Raw genomic sequence first — 27972 nt, forward strand, 5'->3', positions numbered from 1 at the left:
TCAAAATCTCTATTAAAGTTGTATTTGCTCCTCACTCAAGAAACAAAATGTCATAACTTTTTACTTCTATACAGATTTTCCATTTGGGTTTTGTGAGTTTTTAGATGTTCATAAATGAGAAACATTGCAAATTTGATTTTTTTTCTTAGTTTTCATTTTTTTCTAATTTCAGTTTTGGTTCCTCAGGTCTGCAAAATCTCAGATTAGAGATCCTGATATTCCACCAAACAGTAATGATAATTGTGTCTACTCCCAAAATTAATTGCTTGTGTCCAACAGTAGTTTCTTAGCGGAGAAGCTATGTTAAGGAAAGTAGTAGTTTTGTGCAATGCTCTTAATTTGTTTTTGGACAATATTGGTTAAGTTATAGTTGTATTTGGTTCTTTATAGAGTCACTACTGTGAAAACTTGTGTAAGGTTCTTATCTGAAAATAGTGTCATTGGAAGTTTAGTAAGTAGATTCTTAATTTATTGCGATCCTTTGTTAGTGATTATATTGTGTACAGTAGCATTGTGGATTAGTTCTGGACTATTGAACCAAAGATATAATTTCATAATTGAATTTGAATTCAAGTTATTAAATAAATATGCAATTAAAATACTTTAGAAATAGCAAAGACAAAACTTTAGAATTGTTCTAAAATGAAATCTGCTATGTTTGCCTAGTCTGGCCTGTATATGATTTCAGACCTAACAAGGTGGTTAACCCTTAATACTTCCTTAGTCCAGAGGTATTTAGAGATTGGCAATAAATGCTGGCATTGCTATCAATGTCAACATCTTATGAGCAAATAAATAACAAAAACAGATGGATGAAATATTTTATACCTTTCAGTATGCAACAGTTGAGAAGAATGGAGAGCGCTTTATGTCTCCTGAAGACTTTGTGAGAAGATTTTTGAACTTGCGTAATGGTATGGAGGATAATCCAGAGACAGTGAAGCTGCTTGCTGGTGCAGTGAATCAATCAAAAACTGGGTAAGCTTTTCATTCCAAGAAAACATTCACCCACAGTCAATAGAAAATAATACTTGAGGCCTAATCCTGTTTACAAGGTCCACACTGTTTCCTCATTGAGGTATAATCCTTAAAATTACATCAATCATGTTTCGTGTGCTGATAAACCACACTACTACATGTCCAGAGATACAGATGCAAAGGTGTTCAACGTGCACACAAGGGTTCAGTACAATTTACCAAAGAATAATGTGTGTGTATGAAAGTGCCAGTTGCTTTTAAAATGGATCCTAGGATCAATTTTATTGGTTAGTGCACAAAATTGTGCTGCGTGAACAAATGCCTAGCTGTTAATAACCCAACAAAGGCATGACACACTCGTTTGAAGAGCAAGGGTATCACGGCAGCAACGTTTTTGCGTGTGCATCTATATACCGAGTGCTTTGGTGCATTATGCATGGAATTTGCATGTTTCCCCTGTGACTTTGTGGGTTTCCTCCTTTGTGTTGAAGATGTGCTGGTTGGTAGGTTAATTGGCTCCTGTAAATTGCTCCTTGTATAGATGGGTGGCAGGAGAACCAGGATTTGATAGACACGTGACAGAGAATCAGTTACAAGAAAATAAGTTGGGAATGGAACTAAAAGACAAACTGCTGGAAGAACTCAGCAGATCAAGCAGCATCTGTTAAGGCAAAGGGGTAGTTGATGTTTTGGGGCAAGGCCCTGCATCAGGATTGAATATAGATGGAAGAGAATCAGTATTTAGAAGTGAAAGGGAAGGGTGAGACAGAGGCTGGAATGGTGATAGGTTTTCTCCTTTTCATTAGAACCTAAGATAAGAGAGGGATGAATGGAAATCCCTTCAGACTAGGAGCAAAACTTCTTAAAGGTGGAAATTCTTGGAAGACCATTGGCAGTAATTAAGTGGTAATGTAAAAGCAAAATACTGCAGGTGCTAGAAATTTAAAAATAAAATAAAACACAAAATTCTGAAACTACTCAACAAGTCATACAGCAGATGTGAAAGAAGCAGAGATAACAGCAGGTTAATGACCTTGTATCAGAACATCCCACCTGCTTGAATTCCTCCAATCAGAATTCTGCCCAGCACAGTGCTGAAATGGCCAAAGAAAAGTGACCAATGACATCTTATGTGGCCACACATGGTAAACTGCCTCTCCTCATTCTTCACCACCTGCTTGTGGCCTTTGATACAGCTGACCATTTCATTCTCTTTCAACATCTTTCTTCCATCATTCAGCCTGGTGCCACTGTCCTCTTGTTCCATTTTTATCTATCCAAGTGTAGCCAACAAATTCCCAGCAATCCCTTTGCTTAGTTTTACTGTATTCCTCCATACATCTATCCAAAACTTTCTGCTAGCTCTCTTCTTTATGCTGTTCCTCAGTGAATAATACAAAAAGGTGCTAGGTTACATGACTGCTCTGATGATACCTAGCTCTATTTTACCATCTTGCTGAATCCTTCACTGTCTGAATTGTTGCTATGCTTGTCTGATATTCAACACTGGATGAGCAGGAATATTTTACAGCTAAATACTGGGAAGTCCAAAGCCATTATCTTTCTTCTATCACTGACTACATCCCTCTTTCTGGTAACTGTCCAAGGCTGCATTAAACTGTTTTTGACCTTGCTGTCTTATTTGACCTTGAGATGAGCTTCCACCATCTCACTGCAGTATCACTAGTCTACATTCTTCCAATTTTGTACCATCATCATATATCATACCTATATCCACTGTGCTGTTGGTGAAATTCTTCTTGTGCTTTTGTTATCTCCAGGCTTAACATTTCTCTTCTGGTGACCTCCCATCTTCTAAACTCCATAAATTTCAGCTTATTTAAAACTACCATATCCAAACTGATGTCAAGGCTCACCTGTCATCCATATGACTGCTGAAATTCATTGTGCCTTGTTTGATGGTGCTTTAGTTTTAACATTCTTGTTATTTTCTAACTTTTTCCTAAATCTCTATCTTCCTTCAGCTCTACAAACTTCTAATATCTCTGCCTCATACCCACCTCCAATTTTTAAATAGCAAGGTCTTGAGCTTCTTTTGCCTGGGATTTCTTGTTAGTGTGTCAAATTTTGTTTGGTAACACTCCCCTGAAGGTTACTAAAGAAATGCAAGTAATTATTATTGATTAAAGTGGTTTTTGCTATCTCTTGATGGCATTTTTCCAATTAAATGTGCAGACTTGCAAATTAACCTGTGCTACACAGTTAAAGTAGACTTGGATTCTGTAAAAATTAGCATACACCATGAAATAGTCTAGGTTCATATTAGGCCTGTGCTAAATTATGGAGCAGAAATGTCTCCTTAGTCACAATTGCTAAGTTGTTGATATGGTTGTATATTGTATATACATAGTTCGATGAAGATGATGGAAATTAATTTCTAAAGAGGAATGTAGTATGTATATGCTACTGTATTGCACAGTTAGTGCATGCAGCAGGGCTGAATTTTCATATCTTTTAGCTGCCTTATGGGAATTGCAGTGGAACTCAAGTGCTCCTGAGCTATGGACAGAGCAAGATTCATGGAGGATTTTTGCTGTGGCTAGTCATTGTCCCTTTATAAAAATGTGTGTACAATGTGCATTCATTGTGAATTGTAGGCTTGACAGCAGTGGTTGAACAGCATTCTATCCTTTATGAAAACAAGAGAAAAATACTGTGGGAAATTGTAAGTTTAAAATAAAGATATGAAATGTTGGAAGCACTCAGCACGTCCAGTGCCATCTGTGAAGAGAAAACCTGCAATAACTTTTCAACTTAGAGTTATAGACTGAAAACAGCATGGAAACGGTTCTTTGGCCCACCAAGTCTGCATTGACCACCAACCACCCATTACACTAATCCTACATTAATCCCATTTCTATCCCCGCTCCCCCAGATTCTCCCTCTCATTTGCACACTAAGGGCATTTTACAGTGGTCAATTAACCTACCAGCTGCACACCTTTGGGATGTGGGAGGAAATCGGAGCACCCAATTGAATCCTATGTGGAAGAGAATAGCTATGACATAAGAAACAAAGGATGGCTCAGTAGGCGCTGTGAATAGCAATAGCCGCATCATTATCAGTATATGCTGTTCAAACAAATAAGGGTAGTGGTTATGACCTGTGATTGTTAAACTCAGTGCTAACTCTTGAGTACTGTAAGTGTTTGTGATGTGCTGTTCCTTGAGTTTCCATTGGCATTCGTTAGAAGAATGGAGGAAATCAAGGACAGAGGAGACTGAGATGGAGAATTAAAGTGGGAAGCTCCCGGAAGCACAGTCATGCTTGTGGACTGGACAGAGGAATTCAGCAAAGCTGTCACCAGATCTGTTTTTAATCTCTAGTGTCGTTAATCATTGTTTAATGGAAATTTGTGACAAGGCACGGGTATGCACTTTTACATTTTCACCTTTGCCCCCTCTATGTTTTATTATGCCCTGTATTCTCATTGGCATGTCTATTGAAACTTCTCTTTTGTTTCTGTTGCTTTCATTAGATGTAAGAATGCTAATTCTTCACCACTACCCTGTTTTGTGGCCCAGGCTTCAAACTTTGCTCTCTCTGGGTATTGTTGCTTAGTGGTCTGATGTTTAATTTGATATGTATGTCCTGTAGTTAGCACATGAAACACAATGCAATAAGAAAACATAATTATACTTGATCTCTGTTGCACTAAGTTATCACATCTGGAATAATCTATCCTTTAGAAGATTACAGGATCTCACAGAAGTCTCATACTCAACAGAATGAATTGACGTCCAGGGATAAATTATGTTGATTCTGCAAATATATCTCAAAGATTGTGAAGTAAAACAACCTGATTTTCTGAGTGACATTCCTAGAATGGTCATCGGTAGAATATCCTTATCTTGAACAATATTATTTTGTATTGTGTTATAAGGAGCTACTATAAAATAACAGTTCAGACGTGATTTTGTCAGTAAATTGCTTTGACAAGCAGAGTGTAAATTTTTCCATCAATAGTCCAGCTTTTATGAATAACATTCAACAGCAGTGTAGCTAGGCTTTAGTGCAGATCCAAATCTAGTTTCAGTCACAGAACCTGGTAACAAGGCAACTGGGACTAAACATAAAAATGCAGACTCCAATCATAGAATGCAGCTTCTAGGGCACATGAACAGCTGGGATTCATTATTGAAGTTTCAACTTACAATCTACCTTTACAAATGAATCCACTCCTTTATCTTGGGATAAAGCATATGGATTTTTCCTACTGGTTTGGTAGAGAACCACCAGCAAGGTCTTGACTTGTACACCTGCACATTGCAACAAACAAGACGGGAATGTGCTGGAGATCAGACACTGGCACATCTGATCTCCCATCTGCTTGGCTTAGCATCAACAAGGGGTGGAACTCAATAATGATGTGCTGAGGAGCCCAATATACTACCTTCCTGGCCCTGTGCATGTGGTATGGGCGAATGTGGTTGCCAATCTGGGTTGAAAAGGAAGTGCAAGTAAGTGGTTTAATGTTTTCTCCTGTTAAGTTGAGTGTTTTTATTTTTAAACTTTTAAAAATAGTTGTTAATATTTTTCAATTACTTAAATCAATTTTAACTGTGTTAGATATCCTGGATTGCTAGTTTAATTAGATTATTGGTTTATTATTGTCATTCGTACCAAGAGACAGTGAAAAGCTTTTGTGTGCCATCCACACAGATCATGCCATACGTAATGACATCAAGGTAGTAAAAAGGAAAAACAGAATGCAGAATATAGTGTTGCAGTTATGGAGCAAATGCAGTGCAGGTAGACAAACTGCGAAGTAGATTGAGAAATCAAGAGTTTATTTTTTAACATACAAGAGGTCTGTTCAAGAGTTTAAAAACAGAGAGATAGAAGCTGTCCACGAGTCTGGTGGTACATGCTCTCAAGCTTTTGTATCTTATGCCCAAGGGGAAAAGAGAGAATGACTGGGGTGGGACAAGTCCTTGATTTTGAAAGCTGCTTTCCCGTGGCAGTGGGAAGTGTTGATGGAGTCAGTGGAGGGGAGGTTGTTTTGTGTGATGGACTCAGCTGTGTTCACAGAACTCTGCAGTTTCTTGCAGTCCTGAGCAGAGCAGTTACTGTACCAGGCTGTGATGCATCCGGATAGGATGCTTTCAATGGTGCATCTGTAAAAAAAAAAATTGGTAAGAGTCATCAGGGAGATGCTGAATTTCCTTAGCCTTCTGAAAAAGTAGAGGTATTGGTGTGCTTTCTTGGCCATAGCATCCTTGTGGCTGGACCAGGGCAAATTATTGGTGATATTTACACTGAGGAACTTGAAGCTCTCAACCATCTCCACCTCAACACTATTGATACAGATGGTCATGTACTCCATCCCACTTCCTGAAGTCAGTGTCCAGCTCCTTCAGTTTGCTGACATTGAGGAAAGGTCGTTGTCTTGATGCCATGCCACTGGATACCATGAGGGACATCTTCAAAAGGCGGTGCCTCAAGAAGGTGGCATCCATCATTAAGGATCCTCACCATCTGGGACATGCTCTTTTCTCGTAACTACCATCGGGGAGGAGGTACAGGACCCTGAAGACCTACACTCAATGATTCAGAAACAGCTTGTTCCCCTCTACCATCAGATTTCTAAATGGTCCATGAACACTACCTTGTTATTCCTTTATTTTGCATTATAAATTTATTTCTGTAATTTATAGTCATTTTATGTCTTGCACTGTACTGCTGCTGCAAAACAGCAAATTTCATGTCATATAGGTGAGTGATAATAAATCTCATTCTGGGCTCTGTGTCTTCTTCCTCTAGTCCATCTCGTTGTTGTTTGAGATCCAGCCCACTACAGTGGTGTCATTTGCAAACTTATAAATGGAATGAGAGCAGAATTTGGCCACACAGTCGTGATTGTATAGGGAGTATAGTAAGGGGCCGAGAACGTAGCCTTGCGGGGCACTAGTGTTGAGGGTGATCGTGGAGGAGCTTTTGTTGCCTACTTTTACTGAATATGGCCTGTTGGTCAGGAAATCAAGGATCCAGTTGCAAAGGGGGCTGCAGAGTCCTAGGTCTAGGAGTTTGGAGAAGAGTTTGTTTGGAATTATGCTGTTGAGGGCAGAGCTATAGTCAATAAATAGGATCCTGACATGGGTGTCCTTGTTATACAGATATTCCAGAGATTTAGAATATGCTTTCAACTGTCAAAACACCATCAAGGTTGTTGCTCCTATGTTTTCTGAGCACTTTGACCAATATTCCTTTTAAGTGTTTTTACCCAGGTGCCTTATATTTTCAAGGCAAGTAAAAGGACATAAGTCAAATTCCAGTGCAAACATAGCTTTATTCGCTCTTGCTCTCTCTCACGCACGCGGTTAATCATGCAGTACTTGGGATCTAACTATCTGTCCGAGTCCCAAACACTGTTATGCTTGGGGCTGGTGACAGGCATCTTTGCTGGGCTCCCAGAGTCCAGGGTTCTCTGCTCTTCACAAAGGTTTGCCTCCTGCCTTGGGTGGTGCCAGTTCCATCTTTGTGGCCTTGGTTGGAGCTATCAAAGTAGGCCTTCCCTGGCTGTGGTCCTTAGTGGCTGTTGTTGAGGCTCTTCACTACTGACCACAAGAGCCAAGTTAGTGCTGCTCTGGCTTACTGATGGGGAGGTAATTATACCCTAGCTGTGACCTTTCAGAAACTTCTCTTGGCTCAACCAATTGGATGGCAAAGTGGGAGAGCTGCCACTAGTCACTTCAAAGGATAATAAATTTGAGAGAAGCTTTGAAGCTTCATCAAATGAGGTATGGGCGGGAAACCTGAACTGTTTGACTGTTTTCAGTTTCTGTTTTCAGTCTGCCTCTCTATTGTTTCTCTTTCCCTGGACTGATACTTATCAATCACTGGATCTACATTGTGGTCACTAGCACCTATCCTTGCTATTGTGTCACTACCTTGAGCTCAGACAGAATGTCTGACCCAGCTAGTTTTGTGGATTTGGATCTTACACTAGTTTAAGGTCAATCATTTTCCCACGGTTCCCAACTCCATGTTCTGAGGAGCTTCTTGGCCACAAGGTAGTCTGCAGACGGCTTCAAAATCACTGAGCTGTAGTTACTGTTTATGGCTGCAGCAGTGAAGCCTAGAGTCAGTTTGTGCCTTGGGGTCACCAAAGGTTAGTGCATCCATGGCTGCACCAACCTTTGGTGGCCCCACGGGCAGGCCATCATGAGGCACTGGTCAGATCATAGACAATAGTGCCCATTATTACACGAGTGCACTCTCAGTTCAAATTCCCACTATCTGTCCACTACCTAATTCCAATCTATTCATATCTGTTATTAACTTATCCTTCCACAGCTTTTACTTCTTGGTTGTTGGCCATCTTGAACTCCTGCAGTGTAGCAGTTTGCTTGGAGAGTTTTATTATTTTAAGTCATGTCATCCCACTTCCTAAATAACTTTTACAGTATGCCTAAATAGCCACATGGCCATTGTGCTTAACTTGTAGTGGCCTAACCAGCTAATTTAAAATTTCAGGTGAAATTATAGTTAGATAACATATCTATCTATTCATTCTTACAAAATGTAATCTGCTATAGATGTATTGTAGAATTGTTCCAGCTTCAGGATTTATGTCTTTGGTTCTGGTTTGGGCTTTAAAGTCAAATGAAATGGGGTTTTATTGATTCGTGGATAATAATTCAATATTTATGGGATCTAACTAAAAGTTTGTAGATACTTCCTGTCAATATTAACAATGGGATATTGGAAGAGAAGCTTGGTTGAGGGATGCATTGGAAAAGTATAACAACTCATTGTTCTATTTTGGTGGGTTCTGGCTACATAAATTAAAATTTGATAACTGCAGTTTTGTGCAGGTCTGTAGGACAGATCTTTATGACTGTGTTTGAAGGATGATTTCCACAGTTGGGCAGGAGTAAGGTATTTTTCTGAATGTTGTGTTGAATTAAATGATTAATTTGAAACAAGCTAATAAACCATTTTCAATATGATTAAAAGTTGACATTTTAGGATTTATTTGGAGAAGAAACTGAAGTTGGAACACTAACTTTTTAAATGTATATGCCAAAAGGGAAATAATACGTGTTAGTTTAAGATCACTGTGAAGTGGTAAATAATGGGGTCTTGTGTGGTAATAAACAGTAACCTCAATCTAATTTGATTAGGAGCTATTATATGGTTGCTACTTCAAGCCCTAAGAGTTTCTAACATACTGACTTCATTTTCTAAATGTGAATTAAAACCAAATGACTTGAATATAGTTGGAGGAGCTAGTATGCTTGTAGTGTGGCTCATACCTTTTAGAAAGTTTCTACATTAACAGTACAGACATTTAAAAGTAGTTTCTTTGAGTTTGCTTCAAGGTGTGCAATTTGAATACACACATTACAAATCTTTTTTGTTATGTTTGAGAGATACCTTCAAATTAATTTTTAAATAGAATATACTTATTTATGAAAATAGGGAGAAAACTTCGTTAGATTGGGCTCTGTTTAGGAAATTTATCCATTTACATTAAGAAACTAATTTTCTACCATTTTTCCCCCAAGCTAGACATTAGGATGTCCATGAGAGGAACTTTCTTTTAAGTGTATTTCCCTCTCTCCTCATCAAGTAATAAAGTTTCCCAACCTTCTGTTTACCTGTTTTCCATTATGAAGTGCACTGTAACGAAAGAAAAAGAACTTGGATTTTTGTTTTACTTTTCAGATCTTTAGTTTATTTAAAGTGCTGCACAACCAATGAAGTACTACAGAGTGTCATTACTGATACTGTATATAAGGAAACACAACAGCCTTTTTTTTAGTGGAGAAACCCAAATATATTAGTGAGATAATTTATCAGATAATCCAAAAGTCAAATGCTGCAGATGCTGGAAGTCTGATATAAAACAGAAAAAAAGCTGAAAATACTCAGCAGCATTTATGGACTGAGAAACAGTTTTAATGTTTCAGATCCATGATCTTCACTTATGATTAGTAATTGACAAGAAAGGTTATCATTGTTTCTCCACAGGTCTTTCTGAACTGTCGAATATTTCCACCTGCCCAATCCCCATCGGATCTGATTGCCCCACTATTATCCAAACCACGGGTACCAAAGTTCCGACCTCCCAGGCCATAGCTTTGGCATGATGATGCTTACGGTTGCTGTCCTGAATCTTGTTAGCAAAAAGAGCACTGGACACCACATTTTCACTGCCAAAATGTATAATGAGACTCAGCGCACTGGTAGTTTTCAGCTTTGTGGCAAAAACCAAACCCGTCATTATTGCCCTACCGCTGCATCTTTTGAGCACACAATTGCATTTGAATTTTCTGTTCTTCGAACAATATAGCTCCCACTGACATCAGTGGAGTTTGTCTTCTGGCTTAGGGGTGAGAGTCTTATTGTTGAATAAAGATTAAAATTAGAGTTTTGGAAGTTCAATAATGAAAATTTAATTGGGACAAAGTATTTAATTTCTAGGTCATGTGAAGCTCTAGGGATCACACTTGCATATTGAACAAAAAGTTTCCTCCGATCTGTGTTTTGCCCTCTTGATGTAGGGAAGACCAGATGTTGAACAGTGATTATAGCAAATAAACAGAAGTAATTTGCTTTTTTACGGAGAAGGACTGTTCGGAATCCTAGATCGTGTGATGGAAGAATGCAGATGTTACCTTTCTTGAGCCACAAGTGCAGGTGTCATGAGAAGGGTGGGGCCATTGGTGATGATTGACAAATGAACCAGGATGTCCCAGAGAAAACAGACCTTTGGATTGCTGCAGATGGAGGAGGTGGCAAGACATAGATGGTGGTGGGATCATGCTATAGATGTTGGAAATGACAGGCTTTGTGTTGTCAAGAGGAATTAGCCATATGTGGTGAAAATGAGATGGATCAGGCCAGTAAACAGGGAAATATTAAAATGGAAGAGGAATTGGTAACTTCATGAATGTAGGTGAATAGAGTCTGTACAAGGGGGAAAAAGTAGTTTGTAAATAGCTAAATTCTGTAGCCAGGAACAGGATGAAATGTTTTGAAGGCCCTCTCTTTCTTCATAGAATGTCAGTCTAACCACTCTGGATTCACCTACAAGCCTTCTTTGCCTAGATGAATTTGTAAATACTTTCTCGTAATAAAAAACATTATTTTGAGAAGCCTTATGGGTCCTAATTATACCTGCCTCTTTCTGGGAAATATGAAACATTCTATGTCCCAGATGCATTAAGAACTCTTCACTCACCAGTTTTACTGATATATTGATAACTGTATTGATGCTACTTCCTGCTCTCACCAAAGACTGGAGCATTTCATCAACTTAGTTGGTAAATTGGTTTATTATTGTTACACGTACTGGGGTACAGTGAAGAATTTGTCTTGCATACTGTTTATACAGATCAATTCATTACACAATGCATTGAGATAGTGCAAGGTAAAGCAATAACAGAATGCAGAATAAAGTGTTACAGTTACAGAGAAAGTGCAGTGCAGGTAGATAATAAGGTGCAAGGTCATAATGAGGTACATCGTGAGGTCAAGATTCCATCTTATTGTACCAAGGAACCATTCAGTAGTCTTATAACAGCGGGATAGAAGCTGTGCTTGAGTCTTGTGGTATGTGCCTTCAGGCTTTTGTATATTCTGCACAATGGGAGAGGAGAGAATGTCTGAGGTGGGTGGGGTCTTCGATTATGCTGGCTACTTTACCGAGGCAGTGAGAGGTATAGACAAATAGGAATAAAGAGTTCCGTCTCAGGTAGGGTGGCTACATTTAGTGGGATACTGCACTTGGTTTGGGCCTACCTATTCACAATCTATATTATCAATTTGTTTGGAGAGAGGAGTGGAAGCAGAGTTGCTAACAGCATCTAAGAGGTGTCTAGATGAGCACAAATCGCCTTGGTATTGAAGGCTACTACCGAGGTACTGCAAAATGGGATTAATACATACAGTTGCCCGCGGTTTGGTGTGGCTGTGGTGGGCCAAATGACCTGTTTCCATGTTCCATGATTCTATGACCCCGAGGGTTTTGCGCTTCTCGAGAGTTATTGGAGCTGCACGCATCTAGGCAAATGGAGAGTATTTGATCACGCTCATGAGTGTGTAGTGGAGTGGAAAAGCTTTGGCTATCAATGCTTAAGTCACTTGTGAGTTTCTTGGTCACTGACCTCCTCTTGTAGCCATTGTGGTCCAGTTGAGGTTCAAGTCAGTGATGACCCCCAGGGTATTGGTCATGGAGAATTTGGTGTTAGAAATGCCATGGAATGTCAAAGGTAGGTGGATGACCCTTTATTGTTGAAGATGGTAATTTCTATTACCTTTGCAACTTGAATGTTACTTGTCATGTATCAGCCTGTACATGAATGCAAGCTTCCAGTTCATACAGGCTTGAACTGTTTCATTTACTAAGGAGTTGCAAATGGAATTGAACATTATGGAATTATCAACAAACACTTCTGACCTCATGAAGGAAGGAAGGTCATTGATAAAGCAGTTGAGTATGTTTGGTTCAAGACACTGTACTGAGGAACTACTGCATTGGTGTTCTGGAGATGGGATGATTGACCTCCAACATCTACAACTACCTTCCTTTGTACAAGGTTTGATTCCAATCATCGAAGTGCTTTTCCTTTGAAACCCATTGATGACATTTTTTACAAGGTTCCTTGATGGCGTACTCAGTTAAGTGCTATCTTGAATTCAAGAGCAGGCATTCTTACTTCACATCTGGAATTCATTTCTTTGATTCATGTTTGCAGGATGTAATGAGTTCTGATGAGTGGTCTTGCCAAAATTCAAACTGGACATGGTGAGCAGGTTATTGGTGAGTAAGTGTCACATAATAGTGCTGTTGGCAATGACTTGGAAATGATTGCGAATGATTAAGTGATAGTTTGCCAGTTTGGACTTTCCCTCCTTTTTATGAATAGAACATACCTGGGCAACTTTCCACCTGTTGGGTAAATGCTAATGTTGTAGCTGTACTGGAACAACCCAGCTAGAAGTGCAGTTAGTTCTGGAGTGCAAGTCTTCAATACCACAGATAGGATGTTGGCTGGTCCTTTTGCTTTTGAAGGGATTGAGTGTATGGTAGTCAAATTCAGTGAAGATTCAAAGATGGGTGCATTAGCAGATTGTGAGGAGGACAGAAAGAGCCTGCAAAAGATACAGATTAGACAGATGAACTTTTTCTAATGCTGCTAGCTGCTCCTTGACATTATGTGAAGTGAATAAATTTGCTGAAGATTGGATTCTGATAGGCATCTCAGGCAAGCCATGAAGGATCATCTATATGGCACATTTTGGCTGAATGTGATTATGAGTGCCCCTAGTACTTGGCTACTGTCAATGTCCACAGAGAAATTCTGCTGCATCATAGAAGTTTAACAGAAAAATATTGTCTGCTTGGAGGCAGTGCTGGAGTGAGAAGGATGGGGATATTCTTGGAGCCTCCTCCCATCAGTTTACTTGTCCATCATTATTCATGACTAGATATGGCAGTACTGCAGAGCTCTAATCTGATTAATTGTGAGAATGCTTCGCCCTGTCTGTTGCATGCTGTTTTTGCTCTTTAGCACACATGTCATCCTGAGCTGCAGGTTCACAAGCTGGCTTCTCATTTAGGAATGCTTGGTGCTTTTCCAGGAATGCTCTTATGCACTCCTCATTGAAGTAACGTTGATTCCTTGGCTTTATAGAAACGGTAGAGTGAGGGATATGCTTGGTTATTTGGTTACAGATTGTGGCAGTACACATTTTCTCTGATGCTGTTGGTAGTCCACAAGTCCTCATCTATGCCCAATTATGAATTGCCAGACCTGTTCTGAGTCTATCTGATTTAGCATGTTTATGGTGTGACAGAACTCTATGGGAGGGTGCTCTCGGTGTGAGGACGGGATTTTGTCTCCAAAACTGTGCATTGCCAGGTAGTTTGTCAAGGTAAAGTAATTTACCCATTGTTCAGCTTGGAGGAGTACTGCTCCTTCAGCTGAGGGAGGACAGAAGGTGATAATCAGGAAGGTTACCTAGGTTGGGAGAGACTTCGCTGTCTTTGTTTGATTGATGTTAGGTGGCTTATCTGGTTTTATCCTTTCTCTGTTTGAACATAGTGGTAATGGTGCAACTGAATAGCTTGCTTGATCATTTCAGAGTCCACTTAAAAATCAAGTACATGGGAGGGTCTGGAGTCATATTTAGACCAGCCTGGGTGAAGATGACAGGTTTCTTTCTTTGAAGGACATTAATGAACCAGATGGATTTTTATCATAATTCAGTTTTTTTTTCTGGTCATTATCAGCAATAATTGTTGTTATTTTACAAATTCCAAATTATTAAATTTGAATTTTGCAGCTGTTGTGGCAGGAGTTTAACTCATGTTTGTGGGCTGTTAGTCCAAGCATCAGGATTACTAATCCAATAATATAATCATTGAGCCAATACTGTAACCTCCTGGGGTCCCCATTGATCAGAAACTCAACTGTACTGACCACATTAAACTGTTGGCTTTTAGAGCAGGATATCCTGTGGCAGGTTAGCCGCACTCTGACATCTTTCCACTGGGATGAAGAACAAATCAGGAGAGTGATCCTCCACTTGTCTGGCTGTGTGCGGCTTCAAAAATTCTCAAGAAGCTTGACACCATTCAAGACCCTGCTTCATCGATATCCCATTCACCAGCCCAAGTATTCATTCCATCCATTACTGCGAGCACAGTGGCTGCATTGTGTGTCATCTACAAAAATGTTACTCACCTGGAGCTGCTCCCATTATTAAGTGCTTTCATTTCTGTTGAACCTGCTCCAATGATGCAAGTATCTCTGATATGTTTTCCTTATTCCATAAGTTAAGTGTCCTTGACTGTGTCTTTCTATTGTTATCTCTTCTGTTTTCACCTTTTAACCCACCAACCTGCATGTTCATCCTTTGCCATTTCATAAGACCATGAATATAGGAGCAGAATTAGGCCATTCGGCCCATTGAGTCTGTTCTGCCATGCAATCTTGGCTGGTTTTTTTCAACCCCATTCTCCTGTCTTTTCCCCATAACCCTTAATTCCCTTACCAATTAAAAACCTATCAATCTCTGCCTTAAATACATGATTTAGCCTCCAGAGCCTTCTGTGGCAACGAATTCCACAGATTCACCACTCTCTGGCTGAAGAAATTCCTCTTCATCTCAGTTCTAAAGGTATGTCCCTGTATTCTGAGGCAGTGCTTTCAGATCTTAGATTCTCCTACTAATGGAAGGATCCTCTCCATGTCCACTCTTTCCAGGCCTTTCAGTATCTGGGTAGGTTTCAATGAGATTCTCTCTCATCCTTCTGAACTTCATCAAGTACAGGCCCAGAGCCATCAAACACTTCTCGCAGGTTAAGCCTTTCATTCCTGGGATCATTCTTGTGATCCTCCTCTGGATCCTCTCCAGTCCAGCACATCCTTCTTTAGATATGGGGCCCAAAATTGCTCTCAATATTCCAAATGCAGTCTGACCAATGCCTTATAAAAGCCTCAGCAGTACATTCTTGCTTTTATATTCTAGTCCTCTCGAAGTGAATGCTAACATTGCATTTCCCTTCCTTACTACCAACTCAACCTGCCTTAACATCAGTGGAATCCTGAAATAGCACTCCCAAGTCCCTCTGTGCCTCTGATTTCTGAATTCTCTCCTCATTTAGAAAATAGTCTGCACCTTTATTCTTCCTACCAAAGTGCATAACACCACACTTACCTATGCTGTATTCCATCTGCCACTTCTTTGCCCACTCTCCTAACCTGTCCAACCCCTTCTGCAGACTACCTGCCTCCACAACACTACCTGTGCCTCCATCTATCTTTGTATTGTCTGCAAACTTGGCCACAATGCCATCAGTTCCTTCATCCAGATCATTAATGTATAAAGTGAAAAGTTAAAATTTCAACACTGAGCCCTGTGGAACCCCACTAGTCACCAACAGCCATCTTGAAATGGATCCCTTTACCCCCTCTCTCTGCTTTCTACCAATCAGCCAGTCATCTATCTATGCCAGTACTTTGCCTCTATCTTCATGGGCTCTTGTTTAACAGCCTCATGTGCAGCACCTTAATAAGACCACCTGAAAATCCAAGTTAATAAAGCACACTGACTCTCCCTTGTCTAACCTGCTTGTCATCTCCTCAAAGAATTCTAACAGATTTGTCAGGCAAGATCTCCCCTTAACGAAACTGCGCTGACTTTGTCCTATATTATCACATCCTTAATAATGGATTCTAAAACCATTACATCTGATTTCAGCTTCTCCCTCTCAAATTGCAAAGTGAATTCTATCATATTATGGTCACTGCCTCCTAAGGGTTCCTTCACCTTAAGCTCCCTGATCAAGTCTGCCTCATTACACGACAGCAAATCCAGAATTGCTAGTTCCTTAGTGGGCTCTACCACAAGCTGCTCTAAAAAGCCATCTCGTAAATATTTCATGAATTGCTTTTCTTGGGGTCCACTACCAACTTGATTTTCCCAGTCTACATGGATAGAGGAGAGCCCATGATTCCTCTAATACTGTAACATCATTTCCAGCATGATGCCACCCTTTATTCTCAACCCCTCCCCTTTCAGCATTGCAAAGGGATTGTTACTGACGTAACACTTGACCTTCACTCCCCTATCACTGCCGACATGTTCCTGTGTAACAGCCTAAGTAACAATTAACCATTTATTCCTCTTTTCCTTCCATTCAGGACCTAAGCACACTACTCAGGTGAAGTAGCAATTTAATTACACTTCCTTTCAATTTAGTATACTGTTCTCACTGCTCATGGTGCAATTTCCTGTATAATTGGGAGATTAAAGGGAGAGATTGGGTGATTGCTTTGCAGGGGACAACTTTTCAGTGTGGAGTCTATAATTTCAGGGAAATGTTTATATTTAGAGAGAGTCTTTAAAAGTTTGCGAGTATTATACAGAAGAACTGAGAAGATCGTGTAGCTAATTATGACAACAAAATAGTGTTCTCAATTTTAGTCCTTAAATATGTTTGATTCAGAGCTCCAGAGATGGTAAAGTGGAAGATCACAAAATTATGCTTCAGTTTGGGGTTCAGAGGCTATTCTTGTTGGGAAAAAAAACAGGGGCTTCAAGATCCAAGAAGATATTGAACATGAGAACACAAGAAATAGGAACAGGTCCTAGGTTATATGGTCCCTAGACAACATACCAGCATTTCCTAAGATCAAGGCTGATCTGATTCTTGGCCTGAACTCTAATTCCCTGCCTTCCCTCCATAATTCTTGATTTTCCAATAGTCCAAAAATCTTTTTCTTTTACTGTTTATTCTACTTAGTATCCACAGCTCTTTGAAGGAGAGTATTCCAAAGATTCACGTTCTCAGAGAAGAAATACTTCCTCAGCTTGGTCTTAAATGGGCACCCTTAACCCTGAATCTATATCCTCTAGTCCCAAGGAATGCTGATTTTGAAGAAGTTTTCCCCCTATGTCTGACCCAAGCTTTGACAATTCCTTTCCCCCCCACAGATGCTGCTCGACTCACTGAATTCCTCCAGCAGATTGTTTGTTGCTGCAGATTCCAATATCTACAGTATCTTGTGTCTCCCCTAGTTCTAAACTCCTCCTCCAGGGGAAACATCCCCTCAGGATCTTTGCTGTCAAGCCCTCACAGAATCTTAATGTTTCAATAAAATCATCTCTCATTCTCCAGTGAATATAGGCCCAATCTGCGCAATCTTTTCTCATAAATAAACCCCTTTATCCAAGGAATTGATCTAGTGAACCTCCTCTACTCTGCCTCCAAGGCAAGTATATCCTTCCTTACATAAGTCAAACAAAACTGTACACTGAAAAAAATTACAAGAGCACACTGATTTAAGATAATAACCAAATTTAAGCGGAACTCAGAAAAATAATTCATTCAATAGTTTTTAGAAGAGAGTTGACAGATATAGGAAGGCACAATGCTAGTTCATTCATAATTAGCAAGGGTTATAAAAGTATGGTGCTTGGCAGCATTCACTTTGAAACAAAACCTGTGAGTAACCTTATATGATTTAATTAGATGTAGCCTGGGTTTCGTCCCTGTCACAACCATGACGTAAAGCTACGCTACAAAGAATTCACATAAAGACTCTTCCACTCAATTTCAGAGTGCAAACAAGTCATCCTCAATTCTGAGTTCCCGCCTAAGAAAAAGGTGGTAACATTTAAAAAAGATAAAAGCAGAAAATGCTGCATTTGCACAGCAGGTCAGCAGCATCTATGGAGAGAGGAACTAAATTAATGTGTCAGGTCAATGACCTTTTATCAGAACTTTGAATGATCTTTATCTTTTCACTGTATTTCAGGACACATTGTAAACAATGTTCTCAGTATTAATTAACCGGTAAACATAAATTCAACAGCATTCTGGTCATTGTAAGAATATACCTATACCAATAAGGTCAACAGTTACAATGATCTGGAAATCCATTGGCACAAGAGAGACATGCTGTAGAGTGATTACATGGTGTGGTAATTATTTTTTTAAGTGGTGTGCCCTCAGCACAAAGTTCAGCGGCATTTGAGTCCAAGGCAAAGGGATCATTAAGTATGTCTAGAATTGTGGCCAGATCTGATTGGGTGGGTCAGAATGAAGGTTGGGGCCTCAGGTCGGAAGTATTGGGTGGAGAGTTGGGTGAGGATCTGAGTCGAGGGTTGGGAGACAGACTCATTGAGTGATCATGGAGTTGGGAAGTGAGACAAGTGGATGTGATGGGTTTGGGTGAAGAGTGACAAATGAGAGGAGAGAGGGGAACCTTCCAGAGGAGGTTCTCAGTCCTGAAAGGGGACCTGCTTATGGATCAGTAGTATTACTCTTGAAAGTATCCAGCAACAAATCAATCTCAGAACAATGTGATTGAGTTTCCTAGTTAAATCTTCTACATGATGTTTCTTCAACTGGTAGATAGTAGCTTGCTACTTTTATGAATTACAGAAAGACTTCAAGATAGTTAAATTTTACTTTGTGATTTCTTGCTCTGAAGTTATCCTGTTTTTCACTCAGCAGTTCCTCAAATCGTGGAATCAATATGTTTCATAATACAAGAAATGGTGCCAGAGGGGTCTTAAAGTTTTGAAAGGCAGCCTGCATGAAAGGAAAGCCCTCAATACAGAAAGTACTATATTTTTCTTCTGTTTAAAAAATGTTAATGAGTCAACAAAAATAGTAATGCAGGAATCCTTGATGAAAGAAGAAAACTGCTAGAAATGCTCAGCATGTCAGAATACATCTCTGGGGAGAGAGAGAGAAACAGAGAGCTAATCTTTTCGCTCTTACCTTTCTCCAGATTAATTCTGGTGGAATTTTCTGGTTTTATTTTGAGATTTCCATCATCTTCCATATTTCTTTGAATCCTTTAGGGAATCTAGTTTTAAAAGTTTTTAGGAGAATGCCTACACTACCACAGGCACATCCCAGTCACCCACTAAAATTGCACCTGTTGTATATGTCTTACAACAGGTAAGAAACAAATCAAAATTAAATGTCAATTTTATTTGTTTTGGATTCATTAATGCAAAGTAGATTTTACTGCAGCACATAACTATAGTGGAGATATGAAACCTTTGCAAAATAATATATCTTCACCAAATTTTCAAAAGCTTCCTGTGGCTTGGATTACTCCAGAAGTGTTGTAATATTTAAATTGAGAGTTTGCCACCTTTCTCCTCCATCCCCAACTTTAATGAAATGCTCTTACTTGCACTGCCTTAACAGCATGCATTTTATTTGCAGGTTGATCTCCTTTCAAGATTTTTTATCATTTGAGTCAGTTTTGCGTGCTCCAGATGCCTTATACAAAGTTGCTTTCCAACTATTTGACAAGAATGGCAAAGGAGAAATCAGTTTTGGTGCGTATTGATATAAAAGTGTTGTGTTAATTATTGAGGTAAAGGCAAAGCTTTAAAAAATTTTGTAAGTCTAATATCATACAGGAAGTTAGACAGGATGTCAATCGATAATGAAGAGTGAAGGATAAATTTTCATTTTCAGTGTAATCTTCCTTCAAAACTATAAAGTTACATCTAAAATAATTATCTATGGCTTTCCCTATGTCAATTAATCCCTGTGGATTTCTTTCATTTTTGATTTAATTCTACAACTGGTGATATTCTTTTTATTTTAAAACTATTTTTATTCCTACATTTAGTGAACCATTATTGTAGTGCCTATTAGTAATTTACTTTTTGCCATAAATTAATCTATGTATTGTACTATAGTAGAACCTAGCACTACTTCTAATAGATCAGCTTGTACTGTAGGAATGGGATCATTTCCACAGTGATACAAAAAGCAAGTGAAATCATATGCTCCTGCATAGTTATCCTTTCTTAGTAAGTAATCATGTAGTTGTACAGTGCAGAAGCAAGCCTTTTTGCCCACCAAGCATCAAGCACATACTTGTTTATTCTCCCCACATTCTCACTAAGAACTCCCCCCCCCCCCGATTTTACTATTTACCTACACACTAGGGGTTGTACTTGTACTTAAATTCTCTCTAATTCTTCAACTATTTAAATTTGTTCTTCCTAGTTACTGGCCTCTGCTAACAGACATAGATTATTCTTATCCATTCTGTTTAGGTCCTTCATAATTTTGCACAACTCGGTTGGATCTCTCCTCAGCATCCAATATTCCAAAGAAAATAATTCAAACCTAGCTAATCTTACCTCACTAAAAATTCTCCAGTCTTGGCAATTTTTTCCTAAATCTCCTCTGTACAATGTCAAGTGCAATTGCCTCTTTCCTGTAATGTAGCCTCAACCAGAATGAAGAAATGTCCACAATGCAGGAGAAAGATCACAAGACAAGGGAACAGAAGTAAGCCATTCGGCCTATCGAGTCTGCTCCAAAGAAACGAAAGGGAAGAAGAAAAAAGAAAGGGAAAAAGAAAAAAAGAAATGATAAATGGGAGGAAAAGGTCTGCTCCATGAGCTAAAGGAAAAAAAACAAAACACTACTCCTTTCTAGCCCCAATTTCTGGCCTTAGCCCCATATCCCTTGATACCTTGACTAATTAAATACCTATCTATCTCCTCCTCAAAGGCCTCCAATGATCAGGCCTCCACTGCTGTACATGGCAAAGAATTCCATAAATTCACTACCCTCTGGCTAAAGAAATTTCTCCTCATCTCTGTTTTAAACCTGTACCCTCTAATTCTAAGATTGTGCCCTCTGGTCTTGGACTCACCCACCAAGGGAAACAGCTTAGCCACATCTACTCTGTCTAGTCCTTTCAACATTCTAAATGTTCCTATGAGGTCCCCTCTCATTCTTTTGTACTCAAGTGAGTACAGTCCAAGAGCCGACAAACACTCATCATATGTAAGCCCTTTCCTTCCAGGAATCATCCTCGTAAATCTCCTCTGAACCCTCTCCAACATCAGTACATCCTTCCTAAGATATGGGGCCCAAAACTGCACACAGTATTCCAAATGAGGCCTCATAAGTGCCCCTTAGAGCCTCTTCAACACCTCCCTACTTCTATACACCATAGCTCTCAAAATGAATGCCAACATAGCATTCGCTTTCCTTACTGCCGAGCCGACCTGGTGGTTAACCTTTAGGGTATCCTGCACGAGTACCCCCAAGTCCCTTTGTACTTCTGTACTTTGAACTTTCTCTCCTTCTAGATAATAATCTGCCTGTTTATTTCTGTTTCCAAAGTGTACAATGGCACATTTCTCAACATTGAATCTCATCTGCCATTTCCTTGCCCATTCTCCTAAACTATCTAGGTCTCTCTGCAACCTTCCTGTCTCCTCAATACTCCCTACTCCTTCACCTATCTTGGTGTCGTCTGCAAACTTAGCCACAAAACCATTTACTCCATCATTCAAATCGTTAATGTACAAAGTAAAAAGAAGCGGCCCCAACACTGACCCCTGCGGAACACCACTAGTAATCGGTAGCCAACCAGAACAGGATCCTTTTATTCCCACCCTTTGCTTTCTGCCAACCAGCCAATGCTCCGCTCATTCTGTTATCCTACCTGTAATTCCATGACCTCTCATCTTTATTAATCAGCCTCTTGTGAGGCACCTTGTCGAAGGCCTTTTGAAAGTCTAAATACACAACATCTACAACCTCTCCCTTATCCACCCTACCTGAGATTTCCTCAAAAAACTCCATTAGGTTGGTCAGGCAGGATCTTCCCTTCACGAAACTAGGCTGACTTGGACCTATCTTGCCTTGCACCTCTAGGTATTCCATAACCTCATCCTTGAGGATCAATTCTAATAACTTTCCCACCACCGATGTCAGACTAATAGGTCTGTAATTTCCTTTATGCTGCCTCCCACCTTTCTTGTACAGCGGAACTACATTTGTGACCCTCCAGTCCTCTGGAACCATGCTGGAGCCTATCGATTCCTGGAAAATTATCACCAGTGCTTCCGCAATCTCTAAAGCCACCTCCTTCAGAACCCGGGGATGCACCTCATCTGGTCTGGGAGACTTATCTGTATTTAGTCCATTTAGCTTTCCTAGCACCTTCTCTCTAGTAATCTTAATTGAACTCAGTTCCATCCCTTGAGACCCCTGACTATCCGGTATATTGCTGCTGTCCTCTACAGTGAAGACCAATGCAAAATACTCATTTAGTTCCTCTGCCATCTCTTTATCATCCATTATGATCTCTCCCGCACTGTTATCGATTGGTCCTATATCAACCTTCAGTGACAGGCATGTTTTAATTAAGTGCAGGCAATATTAGTGAACAGAATATAATAATCAATGTCTGAAGTGTGATACCCAATAATGGCATAAACCTTGAAACACTAGTTGAGGGTTACAGGGTGGCTGTGAATTATTGCTACATCACATTGATTTACACTTCTTTAATGTGAAAACCTACATCTGCAGTTATTTATTTATTACTACTTTGATACTTAGAATATAAAACTACATTTAATTAATTGAAAATTTGGCATAAACCCTATTTGAATGGATTGTTACCAGATATTTCTCCTTATCATTAAATGAGAAATCTTTCCTTGCTCAGGATCTATGTCTGAGGCATTAAATAATCTACGAAATTCTCTTTTGTTTTGAAGCAAAAGACACACTTCTGGCTTTATCTGTTTTTAGTGAAGTTAAGGTGTCCAGCAGGTTATTTAGCTAGTGATTTCTTTGCTTGTTAGCTTTCCTTTTAAGTTTATTTGTGTCAATTATTTTATGTTTAATCCATGTCTTTCAGTCATTTGTGCCTTTTTATAATTATGTGCCTGTTTAACTTTATCTGGTTGGTTCTGTCATGGAACGATTTTATTGCTATAAGGTTACTATACTCAAAAGGTTAATGTGAAACAGAAATTAAAAAGAGTTTGTAAAACTCAGTTCTGAAAGTAGGTTTCAGTAGTTCTTGCACCTGTGTGACAAAAGTACTGTAAAATGTTGGTGCATGCTGTTAAGTGTTGATGACTACATAAAAGCTGATAATGCAAGTCCGTGGGGTTTAAATGATTTAGTGGTGTTCTTGGGTTTTCCATTTAAAGGCTGTTGTTACAGGTTTCCCTCTGTTAGTTCAGACAAATCTGAGTGTGTATCTTTTGTCTTTGTGCAAAAAAATTGTGTTCCATTTTGAAATAAAATTATAATGTAAGAAATGGGCATGATTTCTTGTGAAACAAACTGACAACCTGAAAGTAATTTTATGATGACTCTGTTTTGATCTGTGCAACTACTTCCCCTGAATACAGTAAACAACAACCCTAGAAGTTGACTGGCCCGCAGTTAAGACTTTAAGACTGAAAGGCTATGAAGTGGGGAAGAAATATACAAGGAGCAAGAGTAGGTCATCTGCACCTTAAGTCTGATCTGCCATTAATAAGATCATGGTTGATCAGAATGTAGCCTCAACTCTACATTCTCTGCAACCTGCAGTAACTTTTCACCCCTTGCTATCTGTCTATGTGTGGCTTAAATTATTCTGCCAAGACTTCTTGTTTCAAATAACCATCTGGCTGATGGATTTGTGGAGGGGTTAGGGAGAGATTTGAAGGCTACATCAGAGCAGGGAATGCTTAGCAAGGGGATGTTTAATTAAAGTAGGGCAGTCACAATGTAAGTTGATTGCAACGATAGCCTGGGGCATTGGAGGAATTTGAGTCTGGGTTTAGACAATGGTTAACAGCAGCCCATTCATTGGGCCCTCATAAGTACATTATTTTCTTTAACACAATCAATGATTTTTGTACTGGGGCCTCGTACGTTGCATATACTGTGGGCATACTTCCAGTTTCATGCCTGGGCGAAGGCGCCAGCGTGCCTATGGTCTACCCATACTAATTTCTGGTAAGCAATGAGTGTGCGTTTCCTTCCCTTGGCATTGGAAGCTTATGTAGTAATTTAATGGCTGAAAAATAGGTGTCATGCCATCAGTTTTTTGGGCAGATAATTTATTACAGTTTTAAATGGAGGTTTCATGCTTCTTATGGTAAAAATGTAAGTAAATCAGAGAAATTCTCCGGCTTTATTTCTATAGCGCATAGACAAAACTATAGGATCAATAAAACTTTTGAACAAGTATTCACAACACCTTCATTTCAAATTATTGGAAAGCAGTCCTGTTTATCTGTGGTTGATGAATTAACATACTCTATCATTAATGTATTTTATACAAAAATAGATATTTTCCTAAGTATAGTTTTGCTAAAATAAAAGTACATTGTCTCTGGCAACTTTCAAATTCTTTGAACTTGGAATGAAAATTGTCAAATACAATTTTTCTGGAGCAAGGCTGCAAATTGTTAAGCCATGAATTTGGTAGGTAAATTACAAGTGTATTTAACATAAGTTGTGGTGTGTGACTATCACAGAAGAGTTTAGTTTGACAGGTGATTGACCTTTCATCATTTGGAGAATAATAGTGAAGTTATTTGTGCCTTCAATTACAGGTAGGATGATTATTTTCTCCTAGAATTGTGCATTAATCCATTTATTTCATTATAATATATAGATCACATCAAGGAAATATTTAGCCAATGCTCTATCCATCAGCATATACCATTTAACTGGAATTCTGAATTTGTGGATCTCCACTTTGGAAAGGATAAGAAAATACCGCTAACGTATCCAGAGTTTACACAATTTCTATTGGTAGGTTTCATTGTCCTCTGTACATTTAATGCTTACATAATTCAAGTTAAATACTCCATGTAAAAGTATTGATATTTATAATAGTACTTGATTGTACTCTGTGGTAAAGTTGATTTCTAGCATGACCAAGATCGATAAACTTTTTGAAAACTTTCAGATTTCTGTTGTATTTGTCACGTTTTAAACAATTTATTTAAGTGTTGCAAGTGTTTTCAAGCCTTTAAAATTACATTGAAGTTAATGGAAAAAGATAAAGGAAAAATAAAATTACAGCCCTTTTTGTGGCCATGGGGCATCCCAGAGCGCACTACAGCCAATGTATAAAATTTGAAATTTAGTTAGCATTGCATGGTGTGGAAATGTAGCTGCCATATGGTAATACTGGCTGAGGGTTAAGTAGCGGGCAGGAAATCAGAAAGGCACCCTTGTTTCTCTTTGAATTCTGTCATGGGATATTTTATCTATCTCAGAGGGAAGATAAGGTTCTTTTTTTCAAATGTCTTAATTTACAAGCAGCACCTTCAAAAAATGTAGTACCTGGTAATGGACAGGTTTGTCAGCTTGGTTTGTGTTGTAGCGACTCACCGCACAAGCATCAAACTGGCTCCCGACATCGCGAACGTCATCGGAGGCCCCGATCCAAGGTGGCGCGGGGCCCTCCTTCTTCCCCATCGTCGGGCTAGGAAAGCCTGCACACGGGAAGGTCAGGTGACCCACGCGTGACGTCAGCGCGGGAACTGTAGCGCAGGAAGTTTTGGGATATTAAAGGTGCACCACGCCCCTGTCGTTCATTCAACTTCTGATTTCGAACCAGCGACTCTGTCTTCATTTTATAGTGTGTAGCTAGCCGCTACATTGGTGAGCCTGACGGGCCGAAACGTTTTTGGACCCACAATGTCTGCACAGCAAGAGGTACAGGCAGTAGCCCTTAAACTGCCCACCTTCTGGACCCTTCGGCCCTGTGTCTGGTTCGATCAGGCCGAGGCCCAGTTCCAGATTCGCCAGATCACCAGGGACGACACCAAGTACTATTACGTGGTGAGCGCCCTCAACCAAGACACCGCAGCCCAGGTCGAGGACTTCATCCAGGCGCCCCCGGAGGAGGAGAAGTACGATAAGTTCAAGACCCTCCTTATTGAGACTTTCGGCCTTTCCCGACGCAAACGGGCCTCCCGCCTCCACCTCGATGGGCTGGGCGACAGACACCCCTCCGCGCTCATGAACAAGATGTTGGCCTTGGCAGACGGGCATAAACCCTGCCTGCTGTTTGAGCAGATCTTCCTGGAGCAGTTACCCGACGACATCCACTTGCTCCTGGCGAATGCTGATTTCAGCGAACCCCGGAAGGTAGCCGCCCGGGCAGATGTCCTTTGGCGGGCGAAAAAGGAGAGCGGGGCGTCCGTCGAGCGCGTTGCCACGCCACATACCCAGCAGGCCAGACCCAGCGATCGAACGCACCCCACCCGCCACCAGGTCTGAGACACCGACCAACCAATGGTGTTTCTACCACCAGCAGTGAGGTGCTGACACCTGCAGATGCTGGCCACCGTGCAGGTTTCCGGGAAACGCCAGAGCCAGCCGCCGCTGATGGCTACAGCGGCTGGCCACCCGGATAGCCTCTTGCATGTGTGGGACAGGCGTTCCGGACGCTGGTTCCTAGTGGACACTGGAGCCGAAGTCAGCGTCATGCCTCCCAACAGCCGCCAGACTCGCAACTGCACACCAGAACCCGCCCTCAGAGCCGCCAACGGCAGCGCCATTCAGACCTTTGGCACCCATTTGGTACACTTCCAGTTCAGCACCTGCAACTTTACTTGGAGGTTCATCCTGGCAGCTGTCGCGCAACCACTCCTCGGGGCAGACTTCCTTCACGCCAACAGTTTGCTGGTTGACCTGCGGGGTAAGCGTTTGGTACATGCCAGGACCTTCCAAACGTTCTCGTTGGGTGAGGCCAAGCTACCGGCCCCACACCTCGACTCCATCACCACGTCGACCAACGAGTTTGCCAGGGTCCTGGCAGAGTTCCCGTCCGTACTAACGCCCCAGTTCTCCACCACCTTGCCCAAGCACGGTGTCCAGCATCACATCGCCACCCAGGGCCCTCCCCTCCATGCCCGCATCCGGCGGCTACCCCCAGACAAGCTCCACCTTGCGAAAGAGGAATTCAAAAAAAATGGAGGAGCTGGGGATCATACGCAGGTCGGACAGCCCATGGGCCTCTCTGCTGCACATGGTCCCCAAGGCAGCCGGAGGCTGGCGACCCTGTGGCGATTACCGACGCCTCAACGACATTACTACCCGGCCTGGTACCCAGTGCCGCACATTCAGGACTTTGCTGCCAAACTGCACGGGCGGTCCATTTTTTCCAAGGTCGACCTTGTCCGCGGGTATCACCAGATCCCGGTGCATCCAGATGACATTCCGAAGACGGCGCTGATCACACCTTTTGGCCTCTGAATTCGTCCGGATGCCCTTTGGTCTCGAGAACGCTGCTCAGTCCTTCCAATGACTGATGGACGCGGTCGGGCGCGACCTTGACTTCGCCTTCATATACCTCGACGACATCTTGATTGACAGCAACAGCCGCCAGGAACATTTCACGCACCTCTGCCAACTCTTTTCTCGCCTGAGGGATTTCGGCCTGACCATCAACCCAGCCAAATGCCAATTCGGGCTGGAGACAGTCGATTTCCTGGGCCATCGGATCGACAAACATGGCGCCACGCCCCTGCCTGCGAAGGTCGACGCCATCCGCCATTTCACCAGACCCACCTCCATCAAGGGCCTGCAGGAATTCCTCAGTATGGTAAACTTTTATCACCGGTTCATACCATCTGCGGCCCGCATCATGTGCCCGTTGTTTGCTCTCCTGTCAGGCGGAAGCAAGGACATCATTTGATCGGAAG

At 40.8% G+C, this 27972-nt stretch overlaps 1 protein-coding gene across 1 annotated transcript in view; it reads left to right on the forward strand.

The window, feature by feature from the left end:
• Positions 1–840: 840 nt before the first annotated feature.
• The window catches only part of LOC127570649 (electrogenic aspartate/glutamate antiporter SLC25A13, mitochondrial), a 103486-nt gene continuing 76354 nt past the window's right edge, over positions 841–27972 (forward strand). The window contains exons 1-3 of the mRNA XM_052016398.1: positions 841–978; positions 19703–19818; positions 24927–25066. Of these exons, the coding sequence (XP_051872358.1) occupies positions 869–978; positions 19703–19818; positions 24927–25066 (366 nt within the window). The 5' untranslated portion in view covers positions 841–868. The remainder of the gene's footprint in view (positions 979–19702; positions 19819–24926; positions 25067–27972) is intronic.

This window comes from Pristis pectinata, chromosome 5 (assembly GCF_009764475.1).
Source record: "Pristis pectinata isolate sPriPec2 chromosome 5, sPriPec2.1.pri, whole genome shotgun sequence".
NCBI classification, from domain to species: domain Eukaryota; kingdom Metazoa; phylum Chordata; class Chondrichthyes; order Rhinopristiformes; family Pristidae; genus Pristis; species Pristis pectinata.